Source organism: Chiloscyllium plagiosum, chromosome 19, assembly GCF_004010195.1.
Source record: "Chiloscyllium plagiosum isolate BGI_BamShark_2017 chromosome 19, ASM401019v2, whole genome shotgun sequence".
NCBI classification, from domain to species: Eukaryota; Metazoa; Chordata; class Chondrichthyes; order Orectolobiformes; family Hemiscylliidae; genus Chiloscyllium; species Chiloscyllium plagiosum.
The window spans coordinates 26,867,050-26,893,324 of record NC_057728.1 but is presented as its reverse complement, the minus strand read 5'-3'; the positions used below and the strand labels follow the sequence as shown (position 1 = coordinate 26,893,324).

The following is a 26,275-nucleotide window of genomic DNA, read 5'->3' as shown; positions in this document are numbered from 1 at the left end:
GTAAATCAATAACCCATTTAGTAACATTAACGTGAAGTGGTTTTTAAAAATCCAAAAAAATCCATTCACTACTTTCATTATGAAACTGTTGTTGCTTTCAACTTATAAATATATCAAACAACAAGATCTTTAAAGTATCAATAACAGAAGCATTTAACACATATTTGTAAAAGCCAAATACTGTGGATGCTATAAATCAGAAATAAAAAGAGAAAATACTGGAGAAACACAGCATTTGTAGCGAGATAAACTTAATGTTTCAAGTCTGATATGACTCCTCCTAAAAAGTCTCTTACAGTTATGTTACATCTCAGGATTGCCTTGTGGCATCCATCAGGCAACATACGTACAGTCAATGGTAGCTGAAGAGTGGTGAAGTGTGCAGTCTTCCTATAGCCATGCCATTTACTCCTGTGCTACTCGCTGGCAAGTGACAGTGAAAGGTAGGCAGTTTCTGAATAGAAAAGTAGCATGACCTCCTTAATGCAACATTGGATTGAAAGTGATGAAATGTTGTTAATATCTCCAGTTAATACAGCCTTCACCCTGCATTGAGGTTGCAACATAAGCTGGCAGGCAGCAGATTCCAGGAAGGAGCTTTATCCTGATGTGTAGGCTGCCTAACGTAGATTAAGTGGGAGAAAACTAGCTTCCTGCCCACTCTAAGCCATTATGACTTCCTGCTGAGAGTTCTTCTTCCTTCCCTCCAGTAGTTTGTCCTGGTCTGAGTGCCCTTTGTTCATTCTTTCAGTCATGCTGGGTTCCTAAGGAAATATTGTTAAAACGACCATGGTCGGGAGAAACCAGCTTGAGCAGATACCTTGAAGTCTGGACAAAATTTCTTCAGCACCTTCCCTGCAGATTTTAGCAATTGTAAAGGATTTCAAAAAGCATCAAACACATGTCCAATGCTAAAGACAGCCCAACAACCTGAAAGTAGTTGATAATCATTTTAAATTGGATGCTAAGAGAGTGAACATCCTCACCGCTACATGTTCAGTCATACATGATTCAAAAAGTGAGAGAAAGGGACAGAGAGGGAGACTGAGAGAGTTGACTGTGAGAGAAAGAGAAGAGTGAGTATTGACTGGAGTACTGGACTCCAAATAACAGCAACTGCATCAAATCATTATTCTACCACACAACTGTGGATGTGTGCTTAGTGATGCCATTTGAAGATCATTTACATTGTTGAAATTTTACACTGATCGACTTTTCTCCAAACATGGTTACAATATAGTTGTAGATATTCCAAACGTTGGTGCTGTGGCACTGATACCACTCCCTACTATTTACCTTATCCTGTACAGTCATAGAGTCATAGAGATGTAGAACACAGAAACAGACCCTTTGGTCCAACCTGTCTATGCTGACCAGATATCCAACCCAATCTAGTCCCACTTGCCAGCACCCGGCCCATATTGCTCAAAACCCTTTTTAATCATATACCCATCCAGATGCCTTTTAAATGCTGCAATTGTACTAGCCTTCACCACTTCCTCTGGCAGCTCATTCCATATATGTACCAAACTCTGCGTGAAAAAGTTGCCCTTTAGGTCCCTTTTATACCTTTCCCCTCTCACCCTAAACCTATGCCCTCTAGTTCTGGACTCCCCGACCCCAGGGAAAAGACTTTGTCTATTTATCCTATCCATGCCCCTCATGATTTTATAAACTTCTATAAGGTCACCCCTCAGCCTCCGACTTTGCTTCACAAGGAGTTCAATGAAAAGTAACTCTGACTGTTTAACAAATTGAAATTAATTTGTAGCTTGGCTTTGAATAATAAAATGGCTCTAACTTTAGCTGTGTTTCTTGATGCATACTTATTTCTGTCAGCCCTAGCTGCGGTCCATCTTTGCACTGGTGTAATTTTCAGTTGCCTGGCATTTTGTCCTACCGTATTATCCGGGCTAGGCCCTGATCTTATATGGTCTCATGTCTTTGTAGGCTCAGGACCCAGCCCAAGGTGGTCACCTGTCTTTGTTAGCCTAGACCCAGGTTCTGCTCTACTTTGGCTCTGCTGTCTTTGTCAGGTCCTGTTAATTTTTTCCACATTATGGAACCTCACCACTAACATTGTTGTGGATCCTTCTCTTCCCCACCTTTATTGTGCATCTGTCTTTCTGGTCAGCTCCATCATCCTTGTTACTCTGTAATTGTCCATTGTGAATTTCTTACTCCTACTATGGATCTTCTAAATCCAATAGTAACAGGGTTTTCTGTTTTAAAGACAGCTTTCTCTGGTGTAATGGTATGACAAATATAAAGATAGATGACTGTTACTAACATCTGTATGTAACAACACAGGGACATCAACTGCAATGGATCACATCAACAACGTTACTTCAGGGTGGACACACCTAACTTTACTGGTGCAAAATCCTTTAGCTCTAGAGAAAAACAACACCTTATTGATATCTCAAAACCAATGTTTTCTCATAGCTCTTTCACAGAATGTCTCTTTTGGTAATCAATCGAAGCCAACAAAAAAAGACTAATTTAAGTGCCAGCTCCAAGAAAATAAATTCATCCACAGCCTGAAAGTAATTCCTGAAAATATGTAGGTATATATTATCACACGTCACCCTGGATAAATTCATAGCTTGCAGGAAATATATTGATTACATTATAATTTATAGAAAATATAAATAGTTGTTGACTTATTGCCACATTCCATGTCATTATTTGTTGAATGATTCAATGCAAAGTTGTAGTGACACAAACATGGAGAGGCTGTAGGTGAGAAAACATGAAGAACAGCAATTGAAAAGATAAAGTGAAAAATAATTTTGAAAGAAGTAGGCTGTAAAACATCTTTCTCTTTTTGCCAACGTTTTGAGGAATACAGCCTAACACATATCATGCATACCATTATTGGATATAAACTGAACACTTCATAGTGTACATGGGCATCTTGCTCCATTCACGGAAGTCAGAATAGCAAGTAGCATAATATGCTGGAAGATACATTCAGTTCAAGCGTATACTTATCTGTTACTGGGCAGACTTAAATAATAACATTTAAAACACTGTGATAATTTTAATCAATTTAATGTTTCATACCTTTATTATATCTATTCCAGCCTGCAGACCAGCTGAGCGCTCAAAATTCCCCTCAAGTTTCACATATTGATACCTGTTCACAAAGCAAGAACCTGAGTCAAGAACATGGACATTTTAGCTCGCTCTTAACTACATACTTGTTCCATTAAAAAAAGGTACTGTCCTTATTGAATCACATAGCTAATGAGAACTTTATTGCTGTTTTGAGATAAGCAAAAGCAGCGCTGGACTATGCACTCTTTTTCAGCTTTACATACACAACATCAAAATCAAGGGCACCTTATCCATAGTCATTAAACAATTGAAAAGTAAAACACTAACAATATGCCTTAACCTCAATTTGTAAGAGTCCCCTTTGATGAATGAAAGTGGTTTATTTTCCTACTTGTGACGCCAGCTATACTGGTGGGGAAATGATTTGCAATTTAACATCAATTTGTGCCAAAATCATATAATTGCATCAACAAACAGCTCAATATCATTAGGATTCAGTTTGTTTAGGTTCTTGAAGCTAAAATAGAGTAGCAAGAGGTTCACCATAACAGCATTAACTGCGTCAAACCTGAACTCCAAAGATGAAAAAGACAATGTTGCTGTCTGTCCACTGTCTCACTGAGATTTCCACTAGTGGAAAGGTTCAGAGATAACAATGTATAGGAAACATAAAACTGTAAAATTGTCACATGTGGAAAATGCTATAGCTCAGGAGGAACAAATATAAACAATGAGAAAGGAATGAAAGTCTGAGATATGAAGAATGATCCGTAAAAGTGGCATAATATAGAATTGTTGCATAATAATGTTAGATCCAGTCAAAGTTCCTCCTTCTGTTTGCGGAAGCAACTGTAGATTAAATCTCTGTTTCCATATTAGCCAAATAAAAATATTTATTAATTCCTTATTGCCACTGTCACATTGAGAATATGCTGCCTAGACTAGAGTGGTGCTGGAAAAGGATAGCAGGTCAGGCAGCATCCGAGGAGCAGGAAAATCGACGGTTCGGGCAAAAGCCTGCTCCTCAGATGCTGCCTGACCTGCTGTGCTTTTCCAGCACCACTCTAATCTAGACTCTGATATCCAGCATCTGCAGTACCCACTTCTGCCATAGAGAATATGCTACCTGTTGGGCAAGGGTTTATATCGATAACCTAACCTCAATGCAAAGAGTTTTGAGATTTTGTTGTCAAGTTCTTGAGAGAAAAGACCAGTGGGAGAAAGTTACAGCTACCTGGTCAGCATGCTTTGTTTCAAGGCCTTTTCAACATCCATGTCTGTGCTACTGTAATCAGTAATGATGACATTGAAGTACTCATCTCCAGTAGCTCTGTACAACTCTTCCATATCAAAGATAAACTGCTGCACCCACCGGGCTTGATTTTTGACTGCAGGATGAATAGACAAAGTATTCCATACTGTGAGTTTACTGGGAAACTTCATTCAGTTCAATAACTGCAAGTACACTTTTAAAACCACAATGTCCCTTCTCACTTGCAGGCCGTTATCCTCTTTTATGGATTTTCACAACCGTTAAACACTTTACATATTTTGGGTGGAATATTTACAAACTTATTTATCAGTGTGTTTTACATTCCTGGCCTTTTTACATACCCACTGCCCCTGTGCTACTGACTAACTTTTATCTCAGGCAAGAAAATTCCACTCTTCAAGAGATTTATTGATTATTGCCCAGTTGAGAGATTGAAAATTGTTCTGCAAAACTCCATTTCCTCAAGTTTAAACCAAAAAAGATACAATTTATAATGTTTCAAAACCAGTTGAGGGTCTCTAATTCTTGTTTTGTACAATAATTCAAAACAATTCTTGTTTTGCCCAATCTTTTGCTGCAGAAGTGGAAGACATTACCAATTGCATTATGGTTATTTGTGTAAAGGTGGCAATGCGTGGATGGGGATGATAAGTAAAGGTATAGAACAGCAAGTCTAATGTGACTAGAGTTCCCATATTACACCGCAAATACATTTCATTTGGGAAACAGTCACATTTGGATAAATTAATAATTTTTGGCATTGACAGGGGAGATGGTCAAATTTGTACTGTATAACCAAGGTAAATTCAACAGCTTGCTGGTATGTGGCAAGATGGGAGGATCAGTCAGCTTGGTTAATGGCTATTTGGTTAATAAATAGCTTCAACTGCACCAATATCACTGACAAAATTTAAAAATGAGGTTTCTACTAGGCCTATGAAAAGAAAAATCTGAAGAGATTTGCTCACTTATCGTAAAACATACAACAGTGCAAGAATGCAAAGCAGTAGTCATGTTAGTTCTGAAGTAAAATTATTTTTAATATTAAGTAGTTAGTAGGTGTAATATTCCTTTATTTAAAACAAAGGCTGCCCCTTGTTAAAACATAGCTAAACTATTGCTTCACAATATCTGTTGCTAAATGCCATTGTCCTCATTTTGATTTCTTAAAGTTATCAGATCTCTGTTAAAATTGATATCCCATTCCCAAGTGCAGACATTAACATGAATCTTTACCTGGAACTATAAAGTGTACCACGGCACTGCGCTGCCAGTTAAATCCAGTTGGTGCACACAGCATAATCTTTTCTTGCTTTTCTCTGAGTTGCCGGCCTCTGTGCCTAAAAGCAGTTCTCCTCTTCCGTCCATCATCACCATCCATATAGTAACCATTTCTGTTGAGGCCATAAACGTACTCTGATAATCGCACAATCGTTTTTTCATTCACCAACAGTGCAAGTTCCAGGAGATATCGACTTCCATGTATGCGATCAAGGCGCTTTTCAACACCGACCAACTGATGAAGTGTATATATTCTGTCACCAAATAAATAAATCATTCTTATAACACATGCTTCATTCAACTTGCAATCACTCGAGTTACTCACCTTCCACCTTTAATATTATTGCAAACATAGCATTTCAGTTAAGCATCCCTTAAGCCTTACTGACCCAATGAAAGCAAGTATGACCTTGCCTTGCAACACTCCAGCAAGTGCACCTTAAAATATGTTGGTACTTTGTGATGAACAGTTTTCATGTTTTGCACTTCAACCTTAACATTAGCCCAGGACAACCAGCCTCAACAGTTCCAATTCCCACATCAAATCCTTTCTGGCCTCACCAAGTTATACTATCAGAGGAGAACTCAGAAGCATCAGTGGTTAAAAATAAATCTGTGAAAAATACAACAGTAACAAATGATATTTTGCTCCCTTTTGGTCAATAAAAAGCCTTGCATTTATACAGTGATTTTCCCGACCGCCAAATCTCTCAAAACGTCTTATGCTAAAAAAAACTTTTGCAACGTAGACACTGGTATAATGTAAGGAACACAGCAACCAATCTGCAGCCATCAAGCTCCCATAAGATATGATATTCTGTTTTTGTAATATTGATTGAGGGATAAATATTGGACTGCACTTCAGGAATAACCCTCCTGTTCTTCTTCAAAACAAGGCCATGAGATTTTTTACATTTGCCCCAAGCAGGCAGGCAGAGCCTTGGCTTAACACCGTAACCAAAGTTTGTATCACTGACAGTACAGGACATCCTGAGAACTGGATTGTTAGTCATTTTCTCAAGCCCTGGAGTGGGATTTAAACCTAGAATCTCAATATTCAGAGGCAAGAGCATTTCCCAGTATCCCACTACTGACCTATTTAATAATATTGCATTCAATGCTTGACAGGTTACCATTGCACCTCAAACATTTACATACAAGAAGGGTAAAATTTGATGGAAAATACTGGTATGATAAGCACAATGAAAAATAAAATCTATATTTAATGGCCTCAGCTTCCTGGCCTCAATTCATTAGTTTTCCAACAAAACTGACAAGAGTACAAACCAAACGTATCCCAGTCAGTGAATCCATCAAAGGCCATGGGTAGTTTGTGGTGCAGTGGGTAGTGTCACAGCCCTGAGTCAAACATTGAGTTCAAATTCCACTTAAGAACCAACCAAGGAGGGTGTGTTCATAACGGGTTAATTGTTAAGCTATAAATCTTTCCAACTGCTTATGGTAATGACAAGAGTGGGAGAGGCTCTGAGTCAGTTAATCTTAAACTAACAATCTCACATAAATGTCAGTATTAAGGCTAACTGGTTTTAAAACCATTCACCCAATCCGAAAAAGGGATGATTGAAATCAAGGTGATGAACTAGAAATAAGGTGGTCCTATGTAACATGGGAAAAGCCAAGGGAAGACCTCAATGTTATCAAAGGTTAGACACTACAGATGACTGGCTCAAAAGTGAATTCACAATACAGGCCAGGTAATAAAACTGAATGTCAAAACAATCAGAAAGAATACTGATTTATACAGCAGTACAAGGCGGTGGGGTTGTTTGGTGTATCCCAGAGATGTTCTCTTAAACATTCCACAAGGTTGCATCCTGTCTCCCCAGTGTAGGGGAGACCACATCGAGAGTAATGAACACAGTAGATGAGGTGTTTGGATGTGCAGGAGGTTGTAAGCGCAGGTTTTGCACCTCTTGCGGTGGCGAGGGAAAGTGCCAGGAGTTGAGTTTGGGTTGGTTGGGGGCGTGGACCTAAGGAGGGAGTGGCGGAGGGAATGGTCTCTGCAGAATGCTGATAGGGATGGGGAGAGAAATATATCCCTGGTGGGGTCTGACTGTAGGTGGCGGAAATGACAGAGGATGATGCACTGTACCCGGAGATTGTTGGGGTGGAAGGTGAGGACCGGGGGTCCTATCCTTGTTGCAATTGGAGGGGTGGGGTTCAAGGTCAGAGGTACGGGAAGTGAAGGAGATGTGCTGGAGGGCATTGTTGACAATGTGGGAGGGGAAATTGTGGATCTTGAAGTAGAAGGTCATCTGGAATGTTCTGGAGTGGAATTGCTCCTCCTGGGAGCAGATGCGCGGTGGTGGAGGAATTGGGAGTAAGGGATAATGTTTTTACAGGAGTAGGGTAGAAGGAGGAATAGTCAGGTGTAGCCAGGATGCTTCCGACCATGGGTGAAAGCTGCTCTCCCCCCTGCCTAATCTGTACTTGACCACATCATCCCCTCCCATCAAAAATACAATTACCCACACCTCACAATAATCACCCCCTTTCCACACGAACAGAGTCCAGAATCTCCTTTGTGTGACAGTTGCTCCCTTTGATCTCCCCAACCCCCTTGCTCCTTCATTTAACTTGACAGGCCCAGCAGAGTGACTGCGGTCCACACATCCGGCCTAATTGTACAGCCCCAGATGATATCTGGCTAGACTCCTGGCTGATGTCTGTACATCTTCCTGACCACAGCAACCCTACACCCAACACTGGACTGGCCCAGATGATATCTGGCTAGACCCCTGGCTGATGTCTGTACATCTTCCTGACCACAGCAACCCTACACCCAACACTGGACTGGCTAATATGGAGCCATGGTCACAATCTGACCACGATCTACTGCCCAGAAAGAAAGGACTTCCTGACAGACATCACTCCACCAGAAACCTGGCTGTGGACTGGAAGCGGAGGCTGTCCCAGCCATCCTGTGCTGGGATCCCTGACTGATAGGTACCTGCTTGGATCTCAGTGAAGATTACTTCCCGATGACTTTGAGACAAGTCTGCCTACTCGCTGCGCACACCACCGTGCGTTTGTTTGTACGTATATGTGTATCCAGTTGCTGGCACACATGGTGCAGAGTGAGACTGATATGGCACGCTCCTGTACAACAACATGTCTGCATTTCCCCCCCACCCCCAACTGAGAAGTGCTGTGCTCCCAGGCAAGCTACCTGGTTGTGTGACTACATTGAAGTGTCTTTGTAGAAGACTTTCTGAGGGGCATGGATAGGGTGAATAGACAAGGTAATTTTCCCTGGGGTGGGGGAGTTTTGAACTAGAGGGCATAGGTTTAAGGTGAGGGGGGAAAGATATAAAAGGGACCAAATGGGCAACTTTTTCATACAGAAGTTGGTTTGTGTATGCAATGAACTGCCAGAGGAAGTGGTGGAGGCTGGTACAATTACATTTGAAAGGCATCCGGATGGGCATATTAATAGGAAGAGTTTAGAGGGATTTAGGCCAAGTGCTGGCAAATGGGACTAGATTAATTTAGGACGAGTTGGACTGAAAGGTCTGTTTTCTATAGATGCTGTACATCTCTGTAACTGGCATGCCTTGCAATGCAGGTCTGTCCTTTCTCAGCACCCTGCAAATGTATCAGAGGACTGTAAGAAGTCAGCAAGTGTCAGATGTGAATATCTGTGAATGAGGATTGCTGAAGCTGGAGCCCATGCATTGTGCCCTGAGATGCCATTTGGCCCTGAGCAACATGAAGGCTCCTCACAGCTAGCAGTGAGCTGAAGGTGAGAGGTGATGGCCTAGTGGTATTATTGCTAGACTGTTAATCAAGAGACGCAGACAATGTTCTGGGGACCCTGGCTCAAATTCCAACATGGCAGATGGTGGAATTTGAATACAATAAACATCTGGAAATAAGAACCTAATGATGGCCGTGAATCCATTGGCGATTGTTGGAAAAACCATCTGGTTCACTCATGTTCTTTAGGGAAGGAAACTGCCGTCCTTACTGGTCTGGCCTACATGTGACTCCAGACCCACAGCAATGTGGTTGACTCTTAACTGCCCTCTGGGCAATTAGGGATGGTCAATAAATGCTCAACTAGCTGGCGCCACCCTCATCCATGAATGAATAAAGAGACAAAAGTTGCTCGGCCTCCCATATCAGGAATTCTCAACCTTGGGCTTGTTAGGTGTGTTTGGTAAAACAGGGAGCTGCAGTTGATGAGCTGACATGTATCATGAATAAGCTAGTGAACGGCAATAATTCCCCCATAATAGACAACTTGCCACTGCCTTAAGCAAATGTGCCACAAATCTCACCACAGGCCACGTCATTCAGGCCTCTTGAAGTGTCTGCCCGTTCCTCCTGGACACAGGCTATAATTTAACTTCGGCAACAGAAGGAATAAAATCTGTTCAACAATTTCAAACATTTCTGAAATAGTGTTGCAGGGTGGTGCATATGCTGAGATACAGGCTGCATGAAATTACCCGTCCCACTAAATTACCTATTTCTTCGGGCAGATGAATCTCACTGTAAATAAGTGCAAGTATTTTGGAAGACTGAATATGGGATTGGATGTATATTTATTTATATAATTCAACCTTACGAAAAAAAATGAAAGTATGCTGGAAGGTTCTTATGACCCACACAGCTCACTCCCCTCCTCCCCCATCCTTCAGTATTAGATAGCTTTTGCAGATAGTATTTTTTTTTAATTTGAAAAATTGCAAATTATTACATTGAGCCCAGGTAGAGTTATACAGAACAATAGGTTGTTTCAGTTCTATTCCTTTTCTGGAAAAGATTGCATTGCTGCACTTGTGAAAGTTTATGCTGAAAGTGGGTATTATGCAGGAAATTTGCAGAAGGATTTCTGGAGCATATCCTGAATGGTCTTTTCCTGACCTGTCATGCATAGTAACCACCATCTTCATATTCAGACACGAAATAAGAATGCAGGTTATCACTTACCCTTTATGTTTCTCGTTCAGTTTTCTTAAGTACATTTCAGCTACATCCAGAGCCTCTTGTTCTTTCATCAGCAGGTTTCCAGAAACATTACACCTCAGATCAATCCAGTCTGACCGTAAAGCATTGAAGTCTATATTGTTTACTGTGAAAGTCTGTTCCCAACTAACTGCTTTGTCATATACATGTTGGTAAACATTCAGCTCCTCTTCCATTTCATCTTCATCTTCATCTTCGTTTACCTGCTTACTGTTGGTTTCTGTATCCATTGAAGAAATATGTCCCCATTTCTCCCCCTTCTTCCCAAACCCTTGCAACTTTTCTTTAATTTTATCTCTTGACCCCCACGGTACTGCAATATTTTTCTTTTCACGGTACTCGTGTTCTTTTTCTTGCCTTTGCACATTTGGAAGTGGTGGAATTCTGTCCATCTGGTTTTCTACATTGTCAGGCTGCAGCTCCTTTGTGGACAGAAAATACTTGGATTTCAGTCCTGTGTTCTCAGTACCATTGTACATTTCATTCCTTTGACCGTGAATAGACTTGTTAGAGACTTTGATTTGTTTTTGATCATGAAGAACTTCCTCTTGCAAGATGGGAGGTGAGGTCAATTCTGTGTGATTTGTGAATACATTTGTACTCTTCTTACTTCCCTTTTTGTTCAGGAACGTACCATTTTCCCTGTTCACATTTTGTCCTAACAAGGGAAGTGGCTGCTGGGTATTAATGATCCTCTTTGGTTTTTGAATAATCTTTTCTCCTTGTTTCTTTCTTAATCTAGGAATTTGCCTTTCAGGAAATTCAACTCTACTAATGTTTTTGTCAATATTTAGATTTTCTCTCTGTAAAACATTCTGATTAGTACTGTTAACTCTAGCCTTCTGTCCCACAAGTAATTTTGCTGATTGCCTTTCTAAGTCATGATCTGATACTGAAAACGTTTTTGAAGAACTGTGGGAGATCTTGGCTGTTTTTTGCCTCAGAGACTGGGTGCCCTGCATAGTTTCTTCAAAAGAAGTAGTTTCATTGTTCCTATCCTTCATTCCTTTACTGTCAAGAGTTATCTCAGTGTCTACAGTCTTAGTAAGACCAAATGCATTATCACTAGGTTTCTGATCTACAACATAAAACAACTTTCGTCTCCTTTTAAAAGCATAATCATCATAGTCATCGCCATAATCTTTGACAGTGACTGCTTGCTGTCTATCATGTAGTTTTGCAAAGTATTTCTTCTCCTGAATGGTTGATCCATGATTTCTTTTATTTCCAAACTCCTCAATGTTCTTTCGGTTTTGCTTTTGGAATTCAGCCTTTGGAACCACTAATTGTGGAAATTGATCATCATCATCTTCATATTCTTTCTCATCTAGTTCAGCATTTTCCCCCAGTTCTTCCTCATTATTATTCATCTGTTTATTTGGCTTTCCTGCAAAAATCAGCAACGTTGTATTTCATTGCACCTCTTTATATACTGCCATAAAAAATTTCATTTACCTTTAAAGGCAAATACAAATTGACTTATTAGTTCATTCCATAAGTGTGCCAAGGACAATTATTTTTATTGTCTGAACCTGTTAAACAAGTGAATGTTTTAATGACAGACTTCAATGACAGACTTCAGATTGTTGGCAACAATAAAAACGATTGTAAAAGAATGATAACTGATCTCTGTCTTGTTAAAATGAAAATTCAGTCTTATCAATCATATCCTTTAACATTCCAATCAAAATACAGGAGACCATGGTGCAGTAATTGTGAAAGCTGTATAAGAATCCTGTAAAGCAATCTTTTTTGATGAGATAACAGAAAAAGGTTGGTGAAGGCAATGATGAAAATAATGTATGTCATACGTGACTTCTAAAAGGCATTTTAAAAACTGTTACATAACAGGCTTGTCAGCACTGTTGGTGGCAATGGAAGAAAAGGAACAGTGGTTGTACATCAACTTGAATTCAGAAAACAGAGAATAGTGGTTACTGATTGTTTTACAGACTTAAGGAACGTACAGAGTGGGGGGCGGGGGCGAGCTATAACTACGCTTTTCCTGATGTATATTAAGGACTTGAACTTAGATGTGAAGGGGACAATTTCAAAATGATATAAAATATGGGTTTAGTGATTAGACAGATGGTAACAAAACAAAGGGTACAATTTTAAAAAGGGTGCAAGAAGAGAGAAACCTGGGGACAAGAAGGCAGGTCATCGATGGTAGCACATCAGGCTGACAAAGAGATGGAACAAAGTAGAGAGGATCCTGGGATTTATAAATAAGGGCATAGAGTACAAAACCAAGGAAGTGATGAACTTTCATCCTCCTTTTCTCCTGCGACCCCACCTTCTTTGCCTGCTGGGATAAAAATATTATTCCCTCAAGTCACTCAGTGTTACACTTTCAAACTTCCAAATATCTAGCCTTTGGTGCTAGAATTACCACTACGTCTCTGTCTCTGTCAGTCTGCTCAGTCACACCCTCAGCTCCACCTTTAATATCCTGTTGTCGTCCTTCGCAGAAAATCCAAATATTCTCCTACCCTGGCTATGCCCCAGAACTTTACCAAACTTTGCTCTTTTATGTTTGAGCCCTTATTATCTCCATGTTTGATTATTCCAGTGTTTTCCTGGACGTCTTCCCTTTCATAAATTTTAGTTTATCAAGAACGTTATTGCTAAAACCTAACCCACAGCAAATTCTGCTCACACATCACCTCAGTACTCACTGGCCTGCACTAGCTCATGGTCATTGACACCTGAAATGTTTAAATCCTCAAAGCCTTGCCCTTCCCTAACTCTGTAAAACTTTCTAGCTGTACAACACTCTAAGAGCTCTGCTTTACTCCCAATCTATCCTGATACACTGTTCCTGTTTATTGGCCATCCCTCCACATCCCCATTGGCAGGTTCATTTGGCTGTCGTGGTGTAAGCTCTGAAATTTAAATGTTTATACAAACATATGAAATAGGAGCAGGAGTAGACCATTCAGCCCCTCAAACCTGTTCTGCCAAACAGTCAGCACAAATGCAAATCTAATTTTAACAAGTGTTATTACTAACTGCATTGGGTTTCAAACTGGGCTCCTCAGATCTCAAAAGAATGTAAAGCAATTACAAAAGTACTTAATATTTTACAAATCTATCCAGTCAATACTTTTTTTGATGGACATGTCACTGCTCTAAATTACATCGGTAGGTGTTTTCATTTTGCTGGTTACAGGCTCTGCCATTCAATAGATCAGGATTAATTATTTGCATTTTGAAATCCACATTCCCATCAATCTCTCAATAACTCTTGATTCTTTTGCCTAAAAAGAATCTATAAACCTGTCTTAAAAATATTCAATTCAAACTACTCTGTGATGATTAAAAAACAAAATTAAGTTTCACCTCTATGATAAAATTTTTCGCCACCCACCCTACTGTCTCTGTTCATAGCTATTTCATCACATGTTAAACGCTTTGGTACAGTGCCCTATCGTAAAATCGCTACGTAAATGCAAGTTGCTGTTGTCATAGTAAAAGAGTGTCAGTTGTATCTCAGTAAACAGTCATAAATAGCTTTCCTCTGGGAAGATAGAACATAGAACATAGAACATAGAAGAATACAGCGCAGTACAGGCCCTTGGGCCCTCGATGTTGCGCCGATCCAAGCCCACCTAAACTACACTAACCCACTATCCTCCATATACCTATCCAAATGCCTCTTAAATGTTGCAATTGTACCAGCCTCCACCATTTCCTCTGGCAGCTCATTCCATTTCTTAAGTACATTTCAGCTACATCCAGAGCCTCTTGTTCTTTCATCAGCAGGTTTCCAGAAACATTACACCTCAGATCAATCCAGTCTGACCGTAAAGCATTGAAGTCTATATTGTTTACTGTGAAAGTCTGTTCCCAACTAACTGCTTTGTCATATACATGTTGGTAAACATTCAGCTCCTCTTCCATTTCATCTTCATCTTCATCTTCGTTTACCTGCTTACTGTTGGTTTCTGTATCCATTGAAGAAATATGTCCCCATTTCTCCCCCTTCTTCCCAAACCCTTGCAACTTTTCTTTAATTTTATCTCTTGACCCCCACGGTACTGCAATATTTTTCTTTTCACGGTACTCGTGTTCTTTTTCTTGCCTTTGCACATTTGGAAGTGGTGGAATTCTGTCCATCTGGTTTTCTACATTGTCAGGCTGCAGCTCCTTTGTGGACAGAAAATACTTGGATTTCAGTCCTGTGTTCTCAGTACCATTGTACATTTCATTCCTTTGACCGTGAATAGACTTGTTAGAGACTTTGATTTGTTTTTGATCATGAAGAACTTCCTCTTGCAAGGTGGGAGGTGAGGTCAATTCTGTGTGATTTGTGAATACATTTGTACTCTTCTTACTTCCCTTTTTGTTCAGGAACGTACCATTTTCCCTGTTCACATTTTGTCCTAACAAGGGAAGTGGCTGCTGGGTATTAATGATCCTCTTTGGTTTTTGAATAATCTTTTCTCCTTGTTTCTTTCTTAATCTAGGAATTTGCCTTTCAGGAAATTCAACTCTACTAATGTTTTTGTCAATATTTAGATTTTCTCTCTGTAAAACATTCTGATTAGTACTGTTAACTCTAGCCTTCTGTCCCACAAGTAATTTTGCTGATTGCCTTTCTAAGTCATGATCTGATACTGAAAACGTTTTTGAAGAACTGTGGGAGATCTTGGCTGTTTTTTGCCTCAGAGACTGGGTGCCCTGCATAGTTTCTTCAAAAGAAGTAGTTTCATTGTTCCTATCCTTCATTCCTTTACTGTCAAGAGTTATCTCAGTGTCTACAGTCTTAGTAAGACCAAATGCATTATCACTAGGTTTCTGATCTACAACATAAAACAACTTTCGTCTCCTTTTAAAAGCATAATCATCATAGTCATCGCCATAATCTTTGACAGTGACTGCTTGCTGTCTATCATGTAGTTTTGCAAAGTATTTCTTCTCCTGAATGGTTGATCCATGATTTCTTTTATTTCCAAACTCCTCAATGTTCTTTCGGTTTTGCTTTTGGAATTCAGCCTTTGGAACCACTAATTGTGGAAATTGATCATCATCATCTTCATATTCTTTCTCATCTAGTTCAGCATTTTCCCCCAGTTCTTCCTCATTATTATTCATCTGTTTATTTGGCTTTCCTGCAAAAATCAGCAACGTTGTATTTCATTGCACCTCTTTATATACTGCCATAAAAAATTTCATTTACCTTTAAAGGCAAATACAAATTGACTTATTAGTTCATTCCATAAGTGTGCCAAGGACAATTATTTTTATTGTCTGAACCTGTTAAACAAGTGAATGTTTTAATGACAGACTTCAATGACAGACTTCAGATTGTTGGCAACAATAAAAACGATTGTAAAAGAATGATAACTGATCTCTGTCTTGTTAAAATGAAAATTCAGTCTTATCAATCATATCCTTTAACATTCCAATCAAAATACAGGAGACCATGGTGCAGTAATTGTGAAAGCTGTATAAGAATCCTGTAAAGCAATCTTTTTTGATGAGATAACAGAAAAAGGTTGGTGAAGGCAATGATGAAAGTAATGTATGTCATACGTGACTTCTAAAAGGCATTTTAAAAACTGTTACATAACAGGCTTGTCAGCACTGTTGGTGGCAATGGAAGAAAAGGAACAGTGGTTGTACATCAACTTGAATTCAGAAAACAGAGAATAGTGGTTACTGATTGTTTTACAGACTTAAGGAACGTACAGAGTGGGGGGCGGGGGCGAGCTATAACTACGCTTTTCCTGATGTATATTAAGGACTTGAACTTAGATGTGAAGGGGACAATTTCAAAATGATATAAAATATGGGTTTAGTGATTAGACAGATGGTAACAAAACAAAGGGTACAATTTTAAAAAGGGTGCAAGAAGAGAGAAACCTGGGGACAAGAAGGCAGGTCATCGATGGTAGCACATCAGGCTGACAAAGAGATGGAACAAAGTAGAGAGGATCCTGGGATTTATAAATAAGGGCATAGAGTACAAAACCAAGGAAGTGATGAACTTTCATCCTCCTTTTCTCCTGCGACCCCACCTTCTTTGCCTGCTGGGATAAAAATATTATTCCCTCAAGTCACTCAGTGTTACACTTTCAAACTTCCAAATATCTAGCCTTTGGTGCTAGAATTACCACTACGTCTCTGTCTCTGTCAGTCTGCTCAGTCACACCCTCAGCTCCACCTTTAATATCCTGTTGTCGTCCTTCGCAGAAAATCCAAATATTCTCCTACCCTGGCTATGCCCCAGAACTTTACCAAACTTTGCTCTTTTATGTTTGAGCCCTTATTATCTCCATGTTTGATTATTCCAGTGTTTTCCTGGACGTCTTCCCTTTCATAAATTTTAGTTTATCAAGAACGTTATTGCTAAAACCTAACCCACAGCAAATTCTGCTCACACATCACCTCAGTACTCACTGGCCTGCACTAGCTCATGGTCATTGACACCTGAAATGTTTAAATCCTCAAAGCCTTGCCCTTCCCTAACTCTGTAAAACTTTCTAGCTGTACAACACTCTAAGAGCTCTGCTTTACTCCCAATCTATCCTGATACACTGTTCCTGTTTATTGGCCATCCCTCCACATCCCCATTGGCAGGTTCATTTGGCTGTCGTGGTGTAAGCTCTGAAATTTAAATGTTTATACAAACATATGAAATAGGAGCAGGAGTAGACCATTCAGCCCCTCAAACCTGTTCTGCCAAACAGTCAGCACAAATGCAAATCTAATTTTAACAAGTGTTATTACTAACTGCATTGGGTTTCAAACTGGGCTCCTCAGATCTCAAAAGAATGTAAAGCAATTACAAAAGTACTTAATATTTTACAAATCTATCCAGTCAATACTTTTTTTGATGGACATGTCACTGCTCTAAATTACATCGGTAGGTGTTTTCATTTTGCTGGTTACAGGCTCTGCCATTCAATAGATCAGGATTAATTATTTGCATTTTGAAATCCACATTCCCATCAATCTCTCAATAACTCTTGATTCTTTTGCCTAAAAAGAATCTATAAACCTGTCTTAAAAATATTCAATTCAAACTACTCTGTGATGATTAAAAAACAAAATTAAGTTTCACCTCTATGATAAAATTTTTCGCCATCCATCCTACTGTCTCTGTTCATAGCTATTTCATCACATGTTAAACGCTTTGGTACAGTGCCCTATTGTAAAATCACTACGTAAATGCAAGTTGCTGTTGGTCATATAAAAGGGTGTCAATTGTAAGCAGTCATAAATAGCTTTCCTCTGGGAAGATGTGGACACATGTCCGCTTTTGGAGTGGAGCAGTTATTCCAAGGCTTAAATTCTATTGCATTACTGTGGGAGTACTGCACTGTCAAAAATGCTGCTTTCAGACAGCACATGAAAACAATGTCCCTCTCGGAAGGGTATAAAAGATCCTGTGGCGCTACTCTGAAGAGCCAAGGACTTATCCATTGTGTCCTAACTAATATTTATTCCTCAATCTACACCAGTGAAACAGATGAGCTGGTCAATATCAGATTGCTGTTTGTCGGAGTTGCTGTGTGCAACTTACTGTAAGGTTTCCAACCCTACAACAAAGACTATTCTTCAAAAAGTACTTAACTGACTGCAAAGTGCTGAGGTATGCCTGGTGGTAGTCAAAGGCATGATACAAATGCAAATCTAATTTTAGCAACTTTTATTACTTAACTGCATTTGGTTTCAAAATAGCCTCCTTGGATCTCAAGAGAACTGTAAAGCAATTATAAGAGGACACTAACAGTCCTTAATATTTTATAAACCTATCCAGTCAGCACATTTTTTGATGGACATGCCGCTGCTGTAAATTACATTTGTAGGTGTTTTCATTTTGCTAGTTGCAGGTTTTCACGTACCAGAAAACAATAATAGAAATCATCAGGACAGTTGAGTAAACTTCCAGTAACACTGACTATATTATTGGCAGCACACTGAGTCACAGACCAAAAGAGATTGGTTACCTTTGCCCACTATTCTGAAAGGATTTTGAAACTTTTCATTGTTTGGTTTTTGTGGTTTATCCATCTTCATGTATCTATCGAATCCAAATCTGTCAGGCAGACATATCAGCAATTAAAATATTAAAACATCAGATAATTAAGTGAAATCAATAAGATTTAAATATACTCTTAATAACTCAAAGGAAATTCTTACAAAAGGGGTATTTTCTTTTTACAATTGGATTTCTACAAAAAAACATAGTACATACCCTTTTACAAAAAAATTCATTAATGGTTCCAATTATTTCATTTTTATACAGATCATTCTCTGAATTTATCTCTATTCTTAATAGCATCCAGAACATTAAATGCCATCTTGGTGCCTAATTCCCTCCTCAGATCTTTTACAATTTGGTTTGTTATATATGCTATGCAACCCAGTCAAATGCCAAAAATATAAATCCAACTTGGGACACCTCCAGGAAATTGACAAGTGAGGCTGTGAAATTTATCCAAAACCCGGAAGGTAGGAACCCAAAGGATTTTAAAGCATAAACCCAAAGGCTGATGGCAGTTTCTGGGGAGACAAGGAAGAGACAATAGACAAGTCAGGATAGGCATACAATTCATTCTTCCATAGAATACTACCTTAGAGTGGTGCTGGAAGGGCTTTTGCCCGAAGCGTCGATTTTCCTTTCTCCTTGGATGTTGCCTGATCTGCTGCGCTTTTCCAGCACCACTCTAATCTTGAATCTGATTTCCAGCATCTGCAGTCCTTGTTTTTACCTTGCAATACTACACTGCCACAATGAATACCCAAACCTTTAAATTAATTTTGACTACATCAATTGGCATGTATATTTTCATTACATTCAATTCTCATTTACTGAGGTATTGTTTGACCTTACCTGTCAAAGTTGTAGGTATTCTCATAATAAAAGCATTTGTTTTCTGACTCCATGTGAGTTAACCTTGTGTAATCATTAGGATATACGTAAGTCAGATGAACCTAGAATTTTAAAATGTTAAGATGTTACAGATTTGCTGAGCGTTTTTGGTTTTGTTTCCTAGGCAGTGAAGTTGCTTGTAAATGTTCTGTCAGGTTAATTAGTGACCACGATTAGCTTAAACAGTAAACTGCACAAATATGTTTATCCTTCATACAGTAAATACTTGCATTGATTCTTACTGGAAGTCATCCCCATGTCAGAGTGCAGAAGAGCCTTCGGGCACCATTATAGACAATAGATAATAGGTGTAGGAGTAGGCCATTCAGCCCTTCGAGCCTGCACCACCATTCAATATGATCATGGCTGATCATCCTTAATCAGTATCCTGTTCCTGCCTTATCTCCATAACCCTTGATTCCACTATCCTTGCGAGCTCTATCCAACTCTTTCTTAAATGAATCCAGAGACTGGGCCTCCACTGCCCTCTGGGGAAGACCATTCCACACAGCCACCACTCTCTGGGTGAAGAAGTTTCTCCTCATCTCTGTCCTAAATGGTCTACCCCGTATTTTTAAGCTGTGTCCTCTGGTTCGGCACTCACCCATCAGCGGAAACGTGTTTCCAGCCTCCAGAGTGTCCAATCCTGTAATAATCTTATACGTCTCAATCAGATCCCCTCTCAGTCTTCTAAACTCAAGGGTATTCAAGCCCAGTCACTCCAGTCTTTCAGCGTAAGGTTGTCCCGCCATTCCAGGAATTGACCTCGTAAACCTACACTGCACTCCCTCAACAGCCAGAATGTCTTTCCTCAAATTTGGAGACCAGAACTGCACACAATACTCCAGGTGTGGTCTCACCAGGGCCCTGTACAGCTGCAGAAGAACCTCTTTGCTTCTATACTCAAACACTCTTGTTATGAATGCCAGCATGCTATTAGCCTTCTTCACTACCTGCTGTACCTGCATGCTTACCTTCATTGACAAGAACACCCAGATCTCTTTGTACTGCCCCTTTACCTAACTTGATTCCATTGAGGTAGTAATCTGCCTTCCTGTTCTTGCCACCAAAGTGGATAACCATACATTTATCCACATTAAACTGCATCTGACCACTCACCTAACCTGTCCAGGTCACCCTGTAATCTCCTAACATCCTCCTCACATTTCACCCTGCCACCCAGCTTAGTATGTTGGTAGCAGCCAATGAAAGCATCATTGCCAAGTCAAGTGTTCATTTGAGGATGTTAGCCTGCCCAATCAGAGGGCTAGAAGCTCACCTATGCCTCCAATGTAGATGCCTACTGCTGAAGCTGCAAGATGGACATGGTGCCTCGTTGGCAGGTGCTCTTGAAGGTAAGGCACTTTCTTGAAAATGAGCCAGGGAGAATCAAGCAACCCTAACAAGTGGCAGAGGGGCGTCACAGGCAAGTTATGTCTGGAAGTCCAGAAATGTCAGCCTAACGCTGATGAAACATTTAATTAGTTACTAGTGTGGAATATCACACTCGTGGATGTGAGAGTTAGACTCTGAAGAAAGAGCAGGATAACAGCTTTTGAAATGTGGGGATGGTGAAGGATGTTCTGAATCAGATGGAAGGATAGAAAGACAAATGAATGGGTTCTAAAACAGTAGAAGTTCACTCAGGATAAAAGGGTTGTTAAGTCCAGTTTGATAGAAAGAGAGATAGCCAAATACTGATATTGGAAATGGATTCCTGTTATCTCAACTTGGAAACAACTGGAGGAGATATCGAGGGTAACAACAGAAAAGGATGAAGAAAGATGTGGTGACAAGGTAGTATTGAGCTGTTGACTGAGAAAATCATAGAGCCATAACTGTTTATGGCACAGAAAAAAGGCCATTCAGCTCTTTGAGTTTGTGCCAGTCAGAAACAAACACCTAACTATTTGAATCCCATTTACCAGAACTTGACGTGTAGCCTGTATGCTTTAGTATAGCAAGTGCATACTGAAATATTTCGTAAATGTTGACAGTCTCTGCCTCGACCACCCTTAAAGGCAGGGAATTCCAGATTCCCACCACCCTCTGAGTGAAACATATTTTCTTCATATTGCATCTAAACTTTCTGTCCCTCATCTTACATTTGTGTCACACATCCTTCCACCAAGGGAAAAAAGTCCCTTCCTGTCTACCTTGTCTATGTCCCTCATAATTTTATACATCTCAATCATATCCTCCTTCAATCTCCTCTGATCCAAGGAAATCAACCGCAGTGTACCCAATTTCTCTTAATAACTAAAACTCTTCAGCCCAGGCAACCTCCTGGTAAATTTCCTATGCATCTTCTCCTCTGTACTCACATCCCTTCTGTAATGTGGATTCTGGAACTGCACACAGTATTCTAGCTGATCGAAAGAATGCTTTATACTGTTCCTGCCTAACCTCCCTCCTCTTAAACTTTATGCCTTTGCTAATAAAGGCAGAAACTTTGCATACCTTCTTTACCATTTTATCCTCCTGTCCCTCTACCTTAAGCGACTGGTGGATGTGCACACCAAGGTCCCTCTGATCCTTGGTGCTTCCCCAGGTCCTACTGTCCATCATATGTTCCCTTGTCTTGTTTGTCCAGCCCACGTACATGACCTCACACTCACCTGAACTTCATTAAAACCAAAGAAGGAACAAAATACCAGGGACACCACTCAGGCAATGTTTATTTTTATTCTTTCGTGGGGATGTGTATCATTAACGAGGCCAGCATTTGGTGCCCCATTGTAATAGGCCTTGATTTGAGTGGATTACTAGGCCATTTAGCATCCAGAGAATATTGTGAACCTTGGTATTTTGGATGAACCACCTCAGGGAGTGCTGCTATTTGGACCATCAGGAACAGGCAAAATATTCTGTGCATGAGCTGTAGCAAACAGGATAATATCTGCTTCAAAAGAGTGATTGGGTCTGAACTGGTACAAACGTATGCGCGGGAAGGCAATCAGATGGTTTGTGAATTGTTTTTTGAGATAGCCAGGACAAAGAAGGCTTGTTTACCATTGTCACATGTAGGCCAGGCCAGCTAAGGACAACAGATTTCCTTCCCTAAAGGGCATTACTGAACCAACCAGATTTATGTAATAATTGGCAATGGTTTCACAATCACCATTAATGACTAGTTATATATTCAAAATTTAGTGTTTGAATTTAGATTCCACCAATTGTTGTGGTGGGATTTGAACATGGCCTCTGGATTACCAGTCTTGTGACATTATCATGAAGATGCCTCAAAGCGAAAAGTTGCAAACCTCACATTGGGTCATAGAAAGAGTCAAGTGCCTGCAGGAAGGAACCAAAAATGTATCACAGACCATTAGAAGGGCTGGACGGTAAAAAGTGAGGAAATTAAGATGAGGTGGCAATTAGAATGAAGTAGTTCTAGAATAAAATGATACAGCGTCAGAATTAAAATTTCTGTACTGAAAGGTACAGTCTGGTTTCACCTCAGACTTTGGAGAATGTAGTTAGTGACTAATGAACAGGATCTATAGCAGGGATGCTGAACATACAGCTTACAGCGTACTCACAATAAAACAGATGAACTACAGTAGTTGTACAAGCAGATCTTAAAAGGATATGGTATAGTGGGGATGACAGACACATGGCTGATGGATGACCAGGAACAGGAACTCTGGATATCCAAGAGTTTTCAGTTCTTAGAAAGGACAGCCAACAAGGAACAGGAGATGGGGAAGCACTGCTGATTAACAAAAGGAAATTAATGTAAATGTGTCGAAGGATATTAGCTCTGGACAAGTAGAATCTGTATGGGTTGAGCTTAGAAACACCATGGGGTAGGAAACAACAGTAGTGTGTATCTCGACCCTCAAACTATCATAGTAATATTGGTGTGGCGGTGCTGGTTTTGGACTGGGGTGGACAAAGTCAGAAGTCACATGACACCAAGTTGTAGTCCAACAGGTTTATTTGAAATCACAAGTTTTCGGAGCGCTGCTCCTTCATCAGATGACCTGACAAAGGAGCAGCACTCCAAAAGCATGTGAGTTCAAATAAACCTGTTGAACTATAACCTGGTGTCATGTCACTTCTGAGGTAGTAATATTAGGGAAAGCATTACAAAAGAAATTAGAGATGCAAGCAATAAAGATATGGCTGTAATTATGGATGACTTTAGTCTGCATATAGACTTAGTAAATCAACACATGTAACAGTCCCTCTTCCGCAACTATACTGGCACCATCCACCACCTTTTCCTCCACTACATTGATAACTATCGGTGCCACCTTGTGCTCCCACAAGGAGGTCGAACAGTTCATCAACTTCATAAACATCTTCCACCCTGACCTTAAGTTCACCTGGCCCATTTCAGACATCTCCTTCCCCATCCTGGACCTCTCCATCTCCATCTTTGGCGACCAACTCAACACGGACATCTACTTCAAACACACTGACTCCCACAGTTACCTGAACTACACCTCCTCTCACCCCATCTCCTGGAAAAACGCTATCCCCAATTCCTCCGCCCTCCATTGCATCTGCTTCCAGGAGGAACAATCCCCCTCCAGAACATCCCAAATGGCCTCCTACTTCAAGGACCACAATTTCCCCTCCCATGTGGTCAATGATGCACTCTAGCACATCTCATCCACTTCCCGCGCTTCCACCCTTGAACCTCATCCTCCAACTGCAACAAGGACAGAGCCCTGCACCCCGATCCACACCTTCCACCCCACCAACCTCCGGATACAGCTCTTCATCCTCCGCTATTTCTGCTACTTACACTCAGAGTCCACCACCAGAGATATATTTCCCTCCCCAACCGTATCAGCATTCTGCAGAGACTATTCTCTCTGTTACACCCTCATAGGTTGACACTCCCCACCAACCCACCTGGCACACCATCCCTTGCCACTGCAAAAGGTGTAAAACTTGCACTTACACCAAACCCTCACCTCCATCCAAGGATCATCCCATATCCGGCAGAGATTTTTCTGCACATCCAAATACCTCATCTACTGTGTCCGTCGCTCTCGATGTGGTCTCCTATACATTATGGAGACAGGATGCCAACTTGCTGAGCGTTTCAGGGGACATCAAACACCAAACAATCCCACTGCCCTGTGGCCAACCACTTCAACTTCCCCTCCCACTCCACCAAGGACATGCAAGTTCTGGGCCTCCTCCACTGCCAAATCCAAGCCACCAAACACTTGGAGGAAGAACCGCCTCATCTTCTGCCTTGGCACCCTTCAACCACATGGCATCAACATCGATTTCACTAGTTTTCTAATCTCCCCTCCCCACCTCATCCCAGATCCAACCCTCCAACTCGGCACCGCCCTCTCGACCAGTCCGACCTGTTCATCTTCCTTCCCACTTATCCACTCCACCCTCCTCTCCGACCTATCACTATCATTCTCGCCATAGGCATCTACCTATCGTCTTCCCAGCTATCTTCTCCCCACCCTGCTATTTATCTCTCAGCCCCCTTTCCCCAGTCCCCACATTCCTGATGAAGGACATATGCCCAAAATGTCGTTTCTCCTGCTCCTCGGATGCTGCCTGACCTGCTGTGCTTTTCCAGCGCCACACTTTTCAACTCTGATCTCCAGCATCTGCAGTCCTCACTTTCTCCACATCAACACAGCAGCAATATTTTAGAAGAGGAATTCCTGGAGTATACATGGGATAGTTTTATAGAACAATAAGTTGAGGAACCAATTAGAGAAAAGGTCATCCTTATCAGGGTCTTAACAAGGAAGGAATAATTGACAATCCAGCTTTGTGAGGCCCGTTGGGGAGGAGTGATCATAATAGGGTAGAATTCTTCATTCGGGTGGGGAATAACAAAGTTGTTTCTGAGACTAAGGTCCTGAATTAAAGCAAAGGTAATTATGATCCTCTGTGGCACTAGCTAGCTATCATAAATTGAGGATTGTTATCTAAAAGGGGTGATGTTAGGCAATGCAAACATTTAAAAAGGGCATGGACAAATTGCAAAACTTATTAAATTCAGTCGAGTATGAAAATAAAATGGGAAATGTTATCAGACCATGGCTAATAAGGGAAATTATGGATAGTATTAAATCCAAGGAAGAGGCATACAAATTGGCCAAAAAAAAAAGCAGCAGAACTTAGGAGTGCGAACAGTTCAGATTATAGACAATAGGTGCAGGAGTAGGCCATTCAGCCCTTCGAGCCTGCACCGCCATTGAACATGATCATGGCTGATCATTCCTAATCAGTATCCTGTGCCTGCCTTATCTCCATAACCCTTGAGTCCACTATCTTTGAGAGCTCAATCCAACTCTTTCTTAAATGAATCCAGAGACTGGGCCTCCACTGCCCTCTGGGGCAGAGCATTCCACACACCCACTACTCTCTGGGTGAAGAAGTTTCTCTTCATCTCTGTCCTAAATGGTCTACCCCGTATTTTTAAGCTGTGTCCTCTGGTTCGGCACTCACCCATCAGCGGAAACATGTTTCCTGCTGCCAGAGTGTCCAATCCTTTCATAATCTTATATGTCTCAATCAGATCCCCTCTCAGTCTTCTAAACTCAAGGGAATATAAGCCCAGTCGCTTCAGTCTTTCAGTGTAAGGTAATCCCGCCATTCCAGGAATTGACCTCGTGAACCTACACTGCACTCCCTCAATAGCCAGAATGTCTTTCCTCAAATTTGGAGACCAGAACTGCACACAGTACTCCAGGTGTGGTCTCACCACGGCCCTGTACAGCTGCAGAAGCACCTCTTTGCTGGGAACACTATAGTACGAGTACTATAGATGGATCAGTTTTTGTCCAGTGTGT

At 40.7% G+C, this 26,275-nt stretch overlaps 1 protein-coding gene across 1 annotated transcript in view; it reads right to left on the bottom strand.

Moving 5' to 3' along the window:
* The window catches only part of LOC122559428 (beta-1,4-N-acetylgalactosaminyltransferase 3-like), a 211,485-nt gene that overhangs the window by 6,411 nt on the left and 178,799 nt on the right, over positions 1–26,275 (bottom strand). The window contains exons 12-18 of the mRNA XM_043708875.1: positions 19,452–19,552; positions 18,565–18,653; positions 14,331–15,720; positions 10,571–12,019; positions 5,570–5,868; positions 4,295–4,448; positions 3,067–3,139 (exon numbers count right to left, since the gene is read on the bottom strand). Of these exons, the coding sequence (XP_043564810.1) occupies positions 3,067–3,139; positions 4,295–4,448; positions 5,570–5,868; positions 10,571–12,019; positions 14,331–15,720; positions 18,565–18,653; positions 19,452–19,552 (3,555 nt within the window). The remainder of the gene's footprint in view (positions 1–3,066; positions 3,140–4,294; positions 4,449–5,569; positions 5,869–10,570; positions 12,020–14,330; positions 15,721–18,564; positions 18,654–19,451; positions 19,553–26,275) is intronic.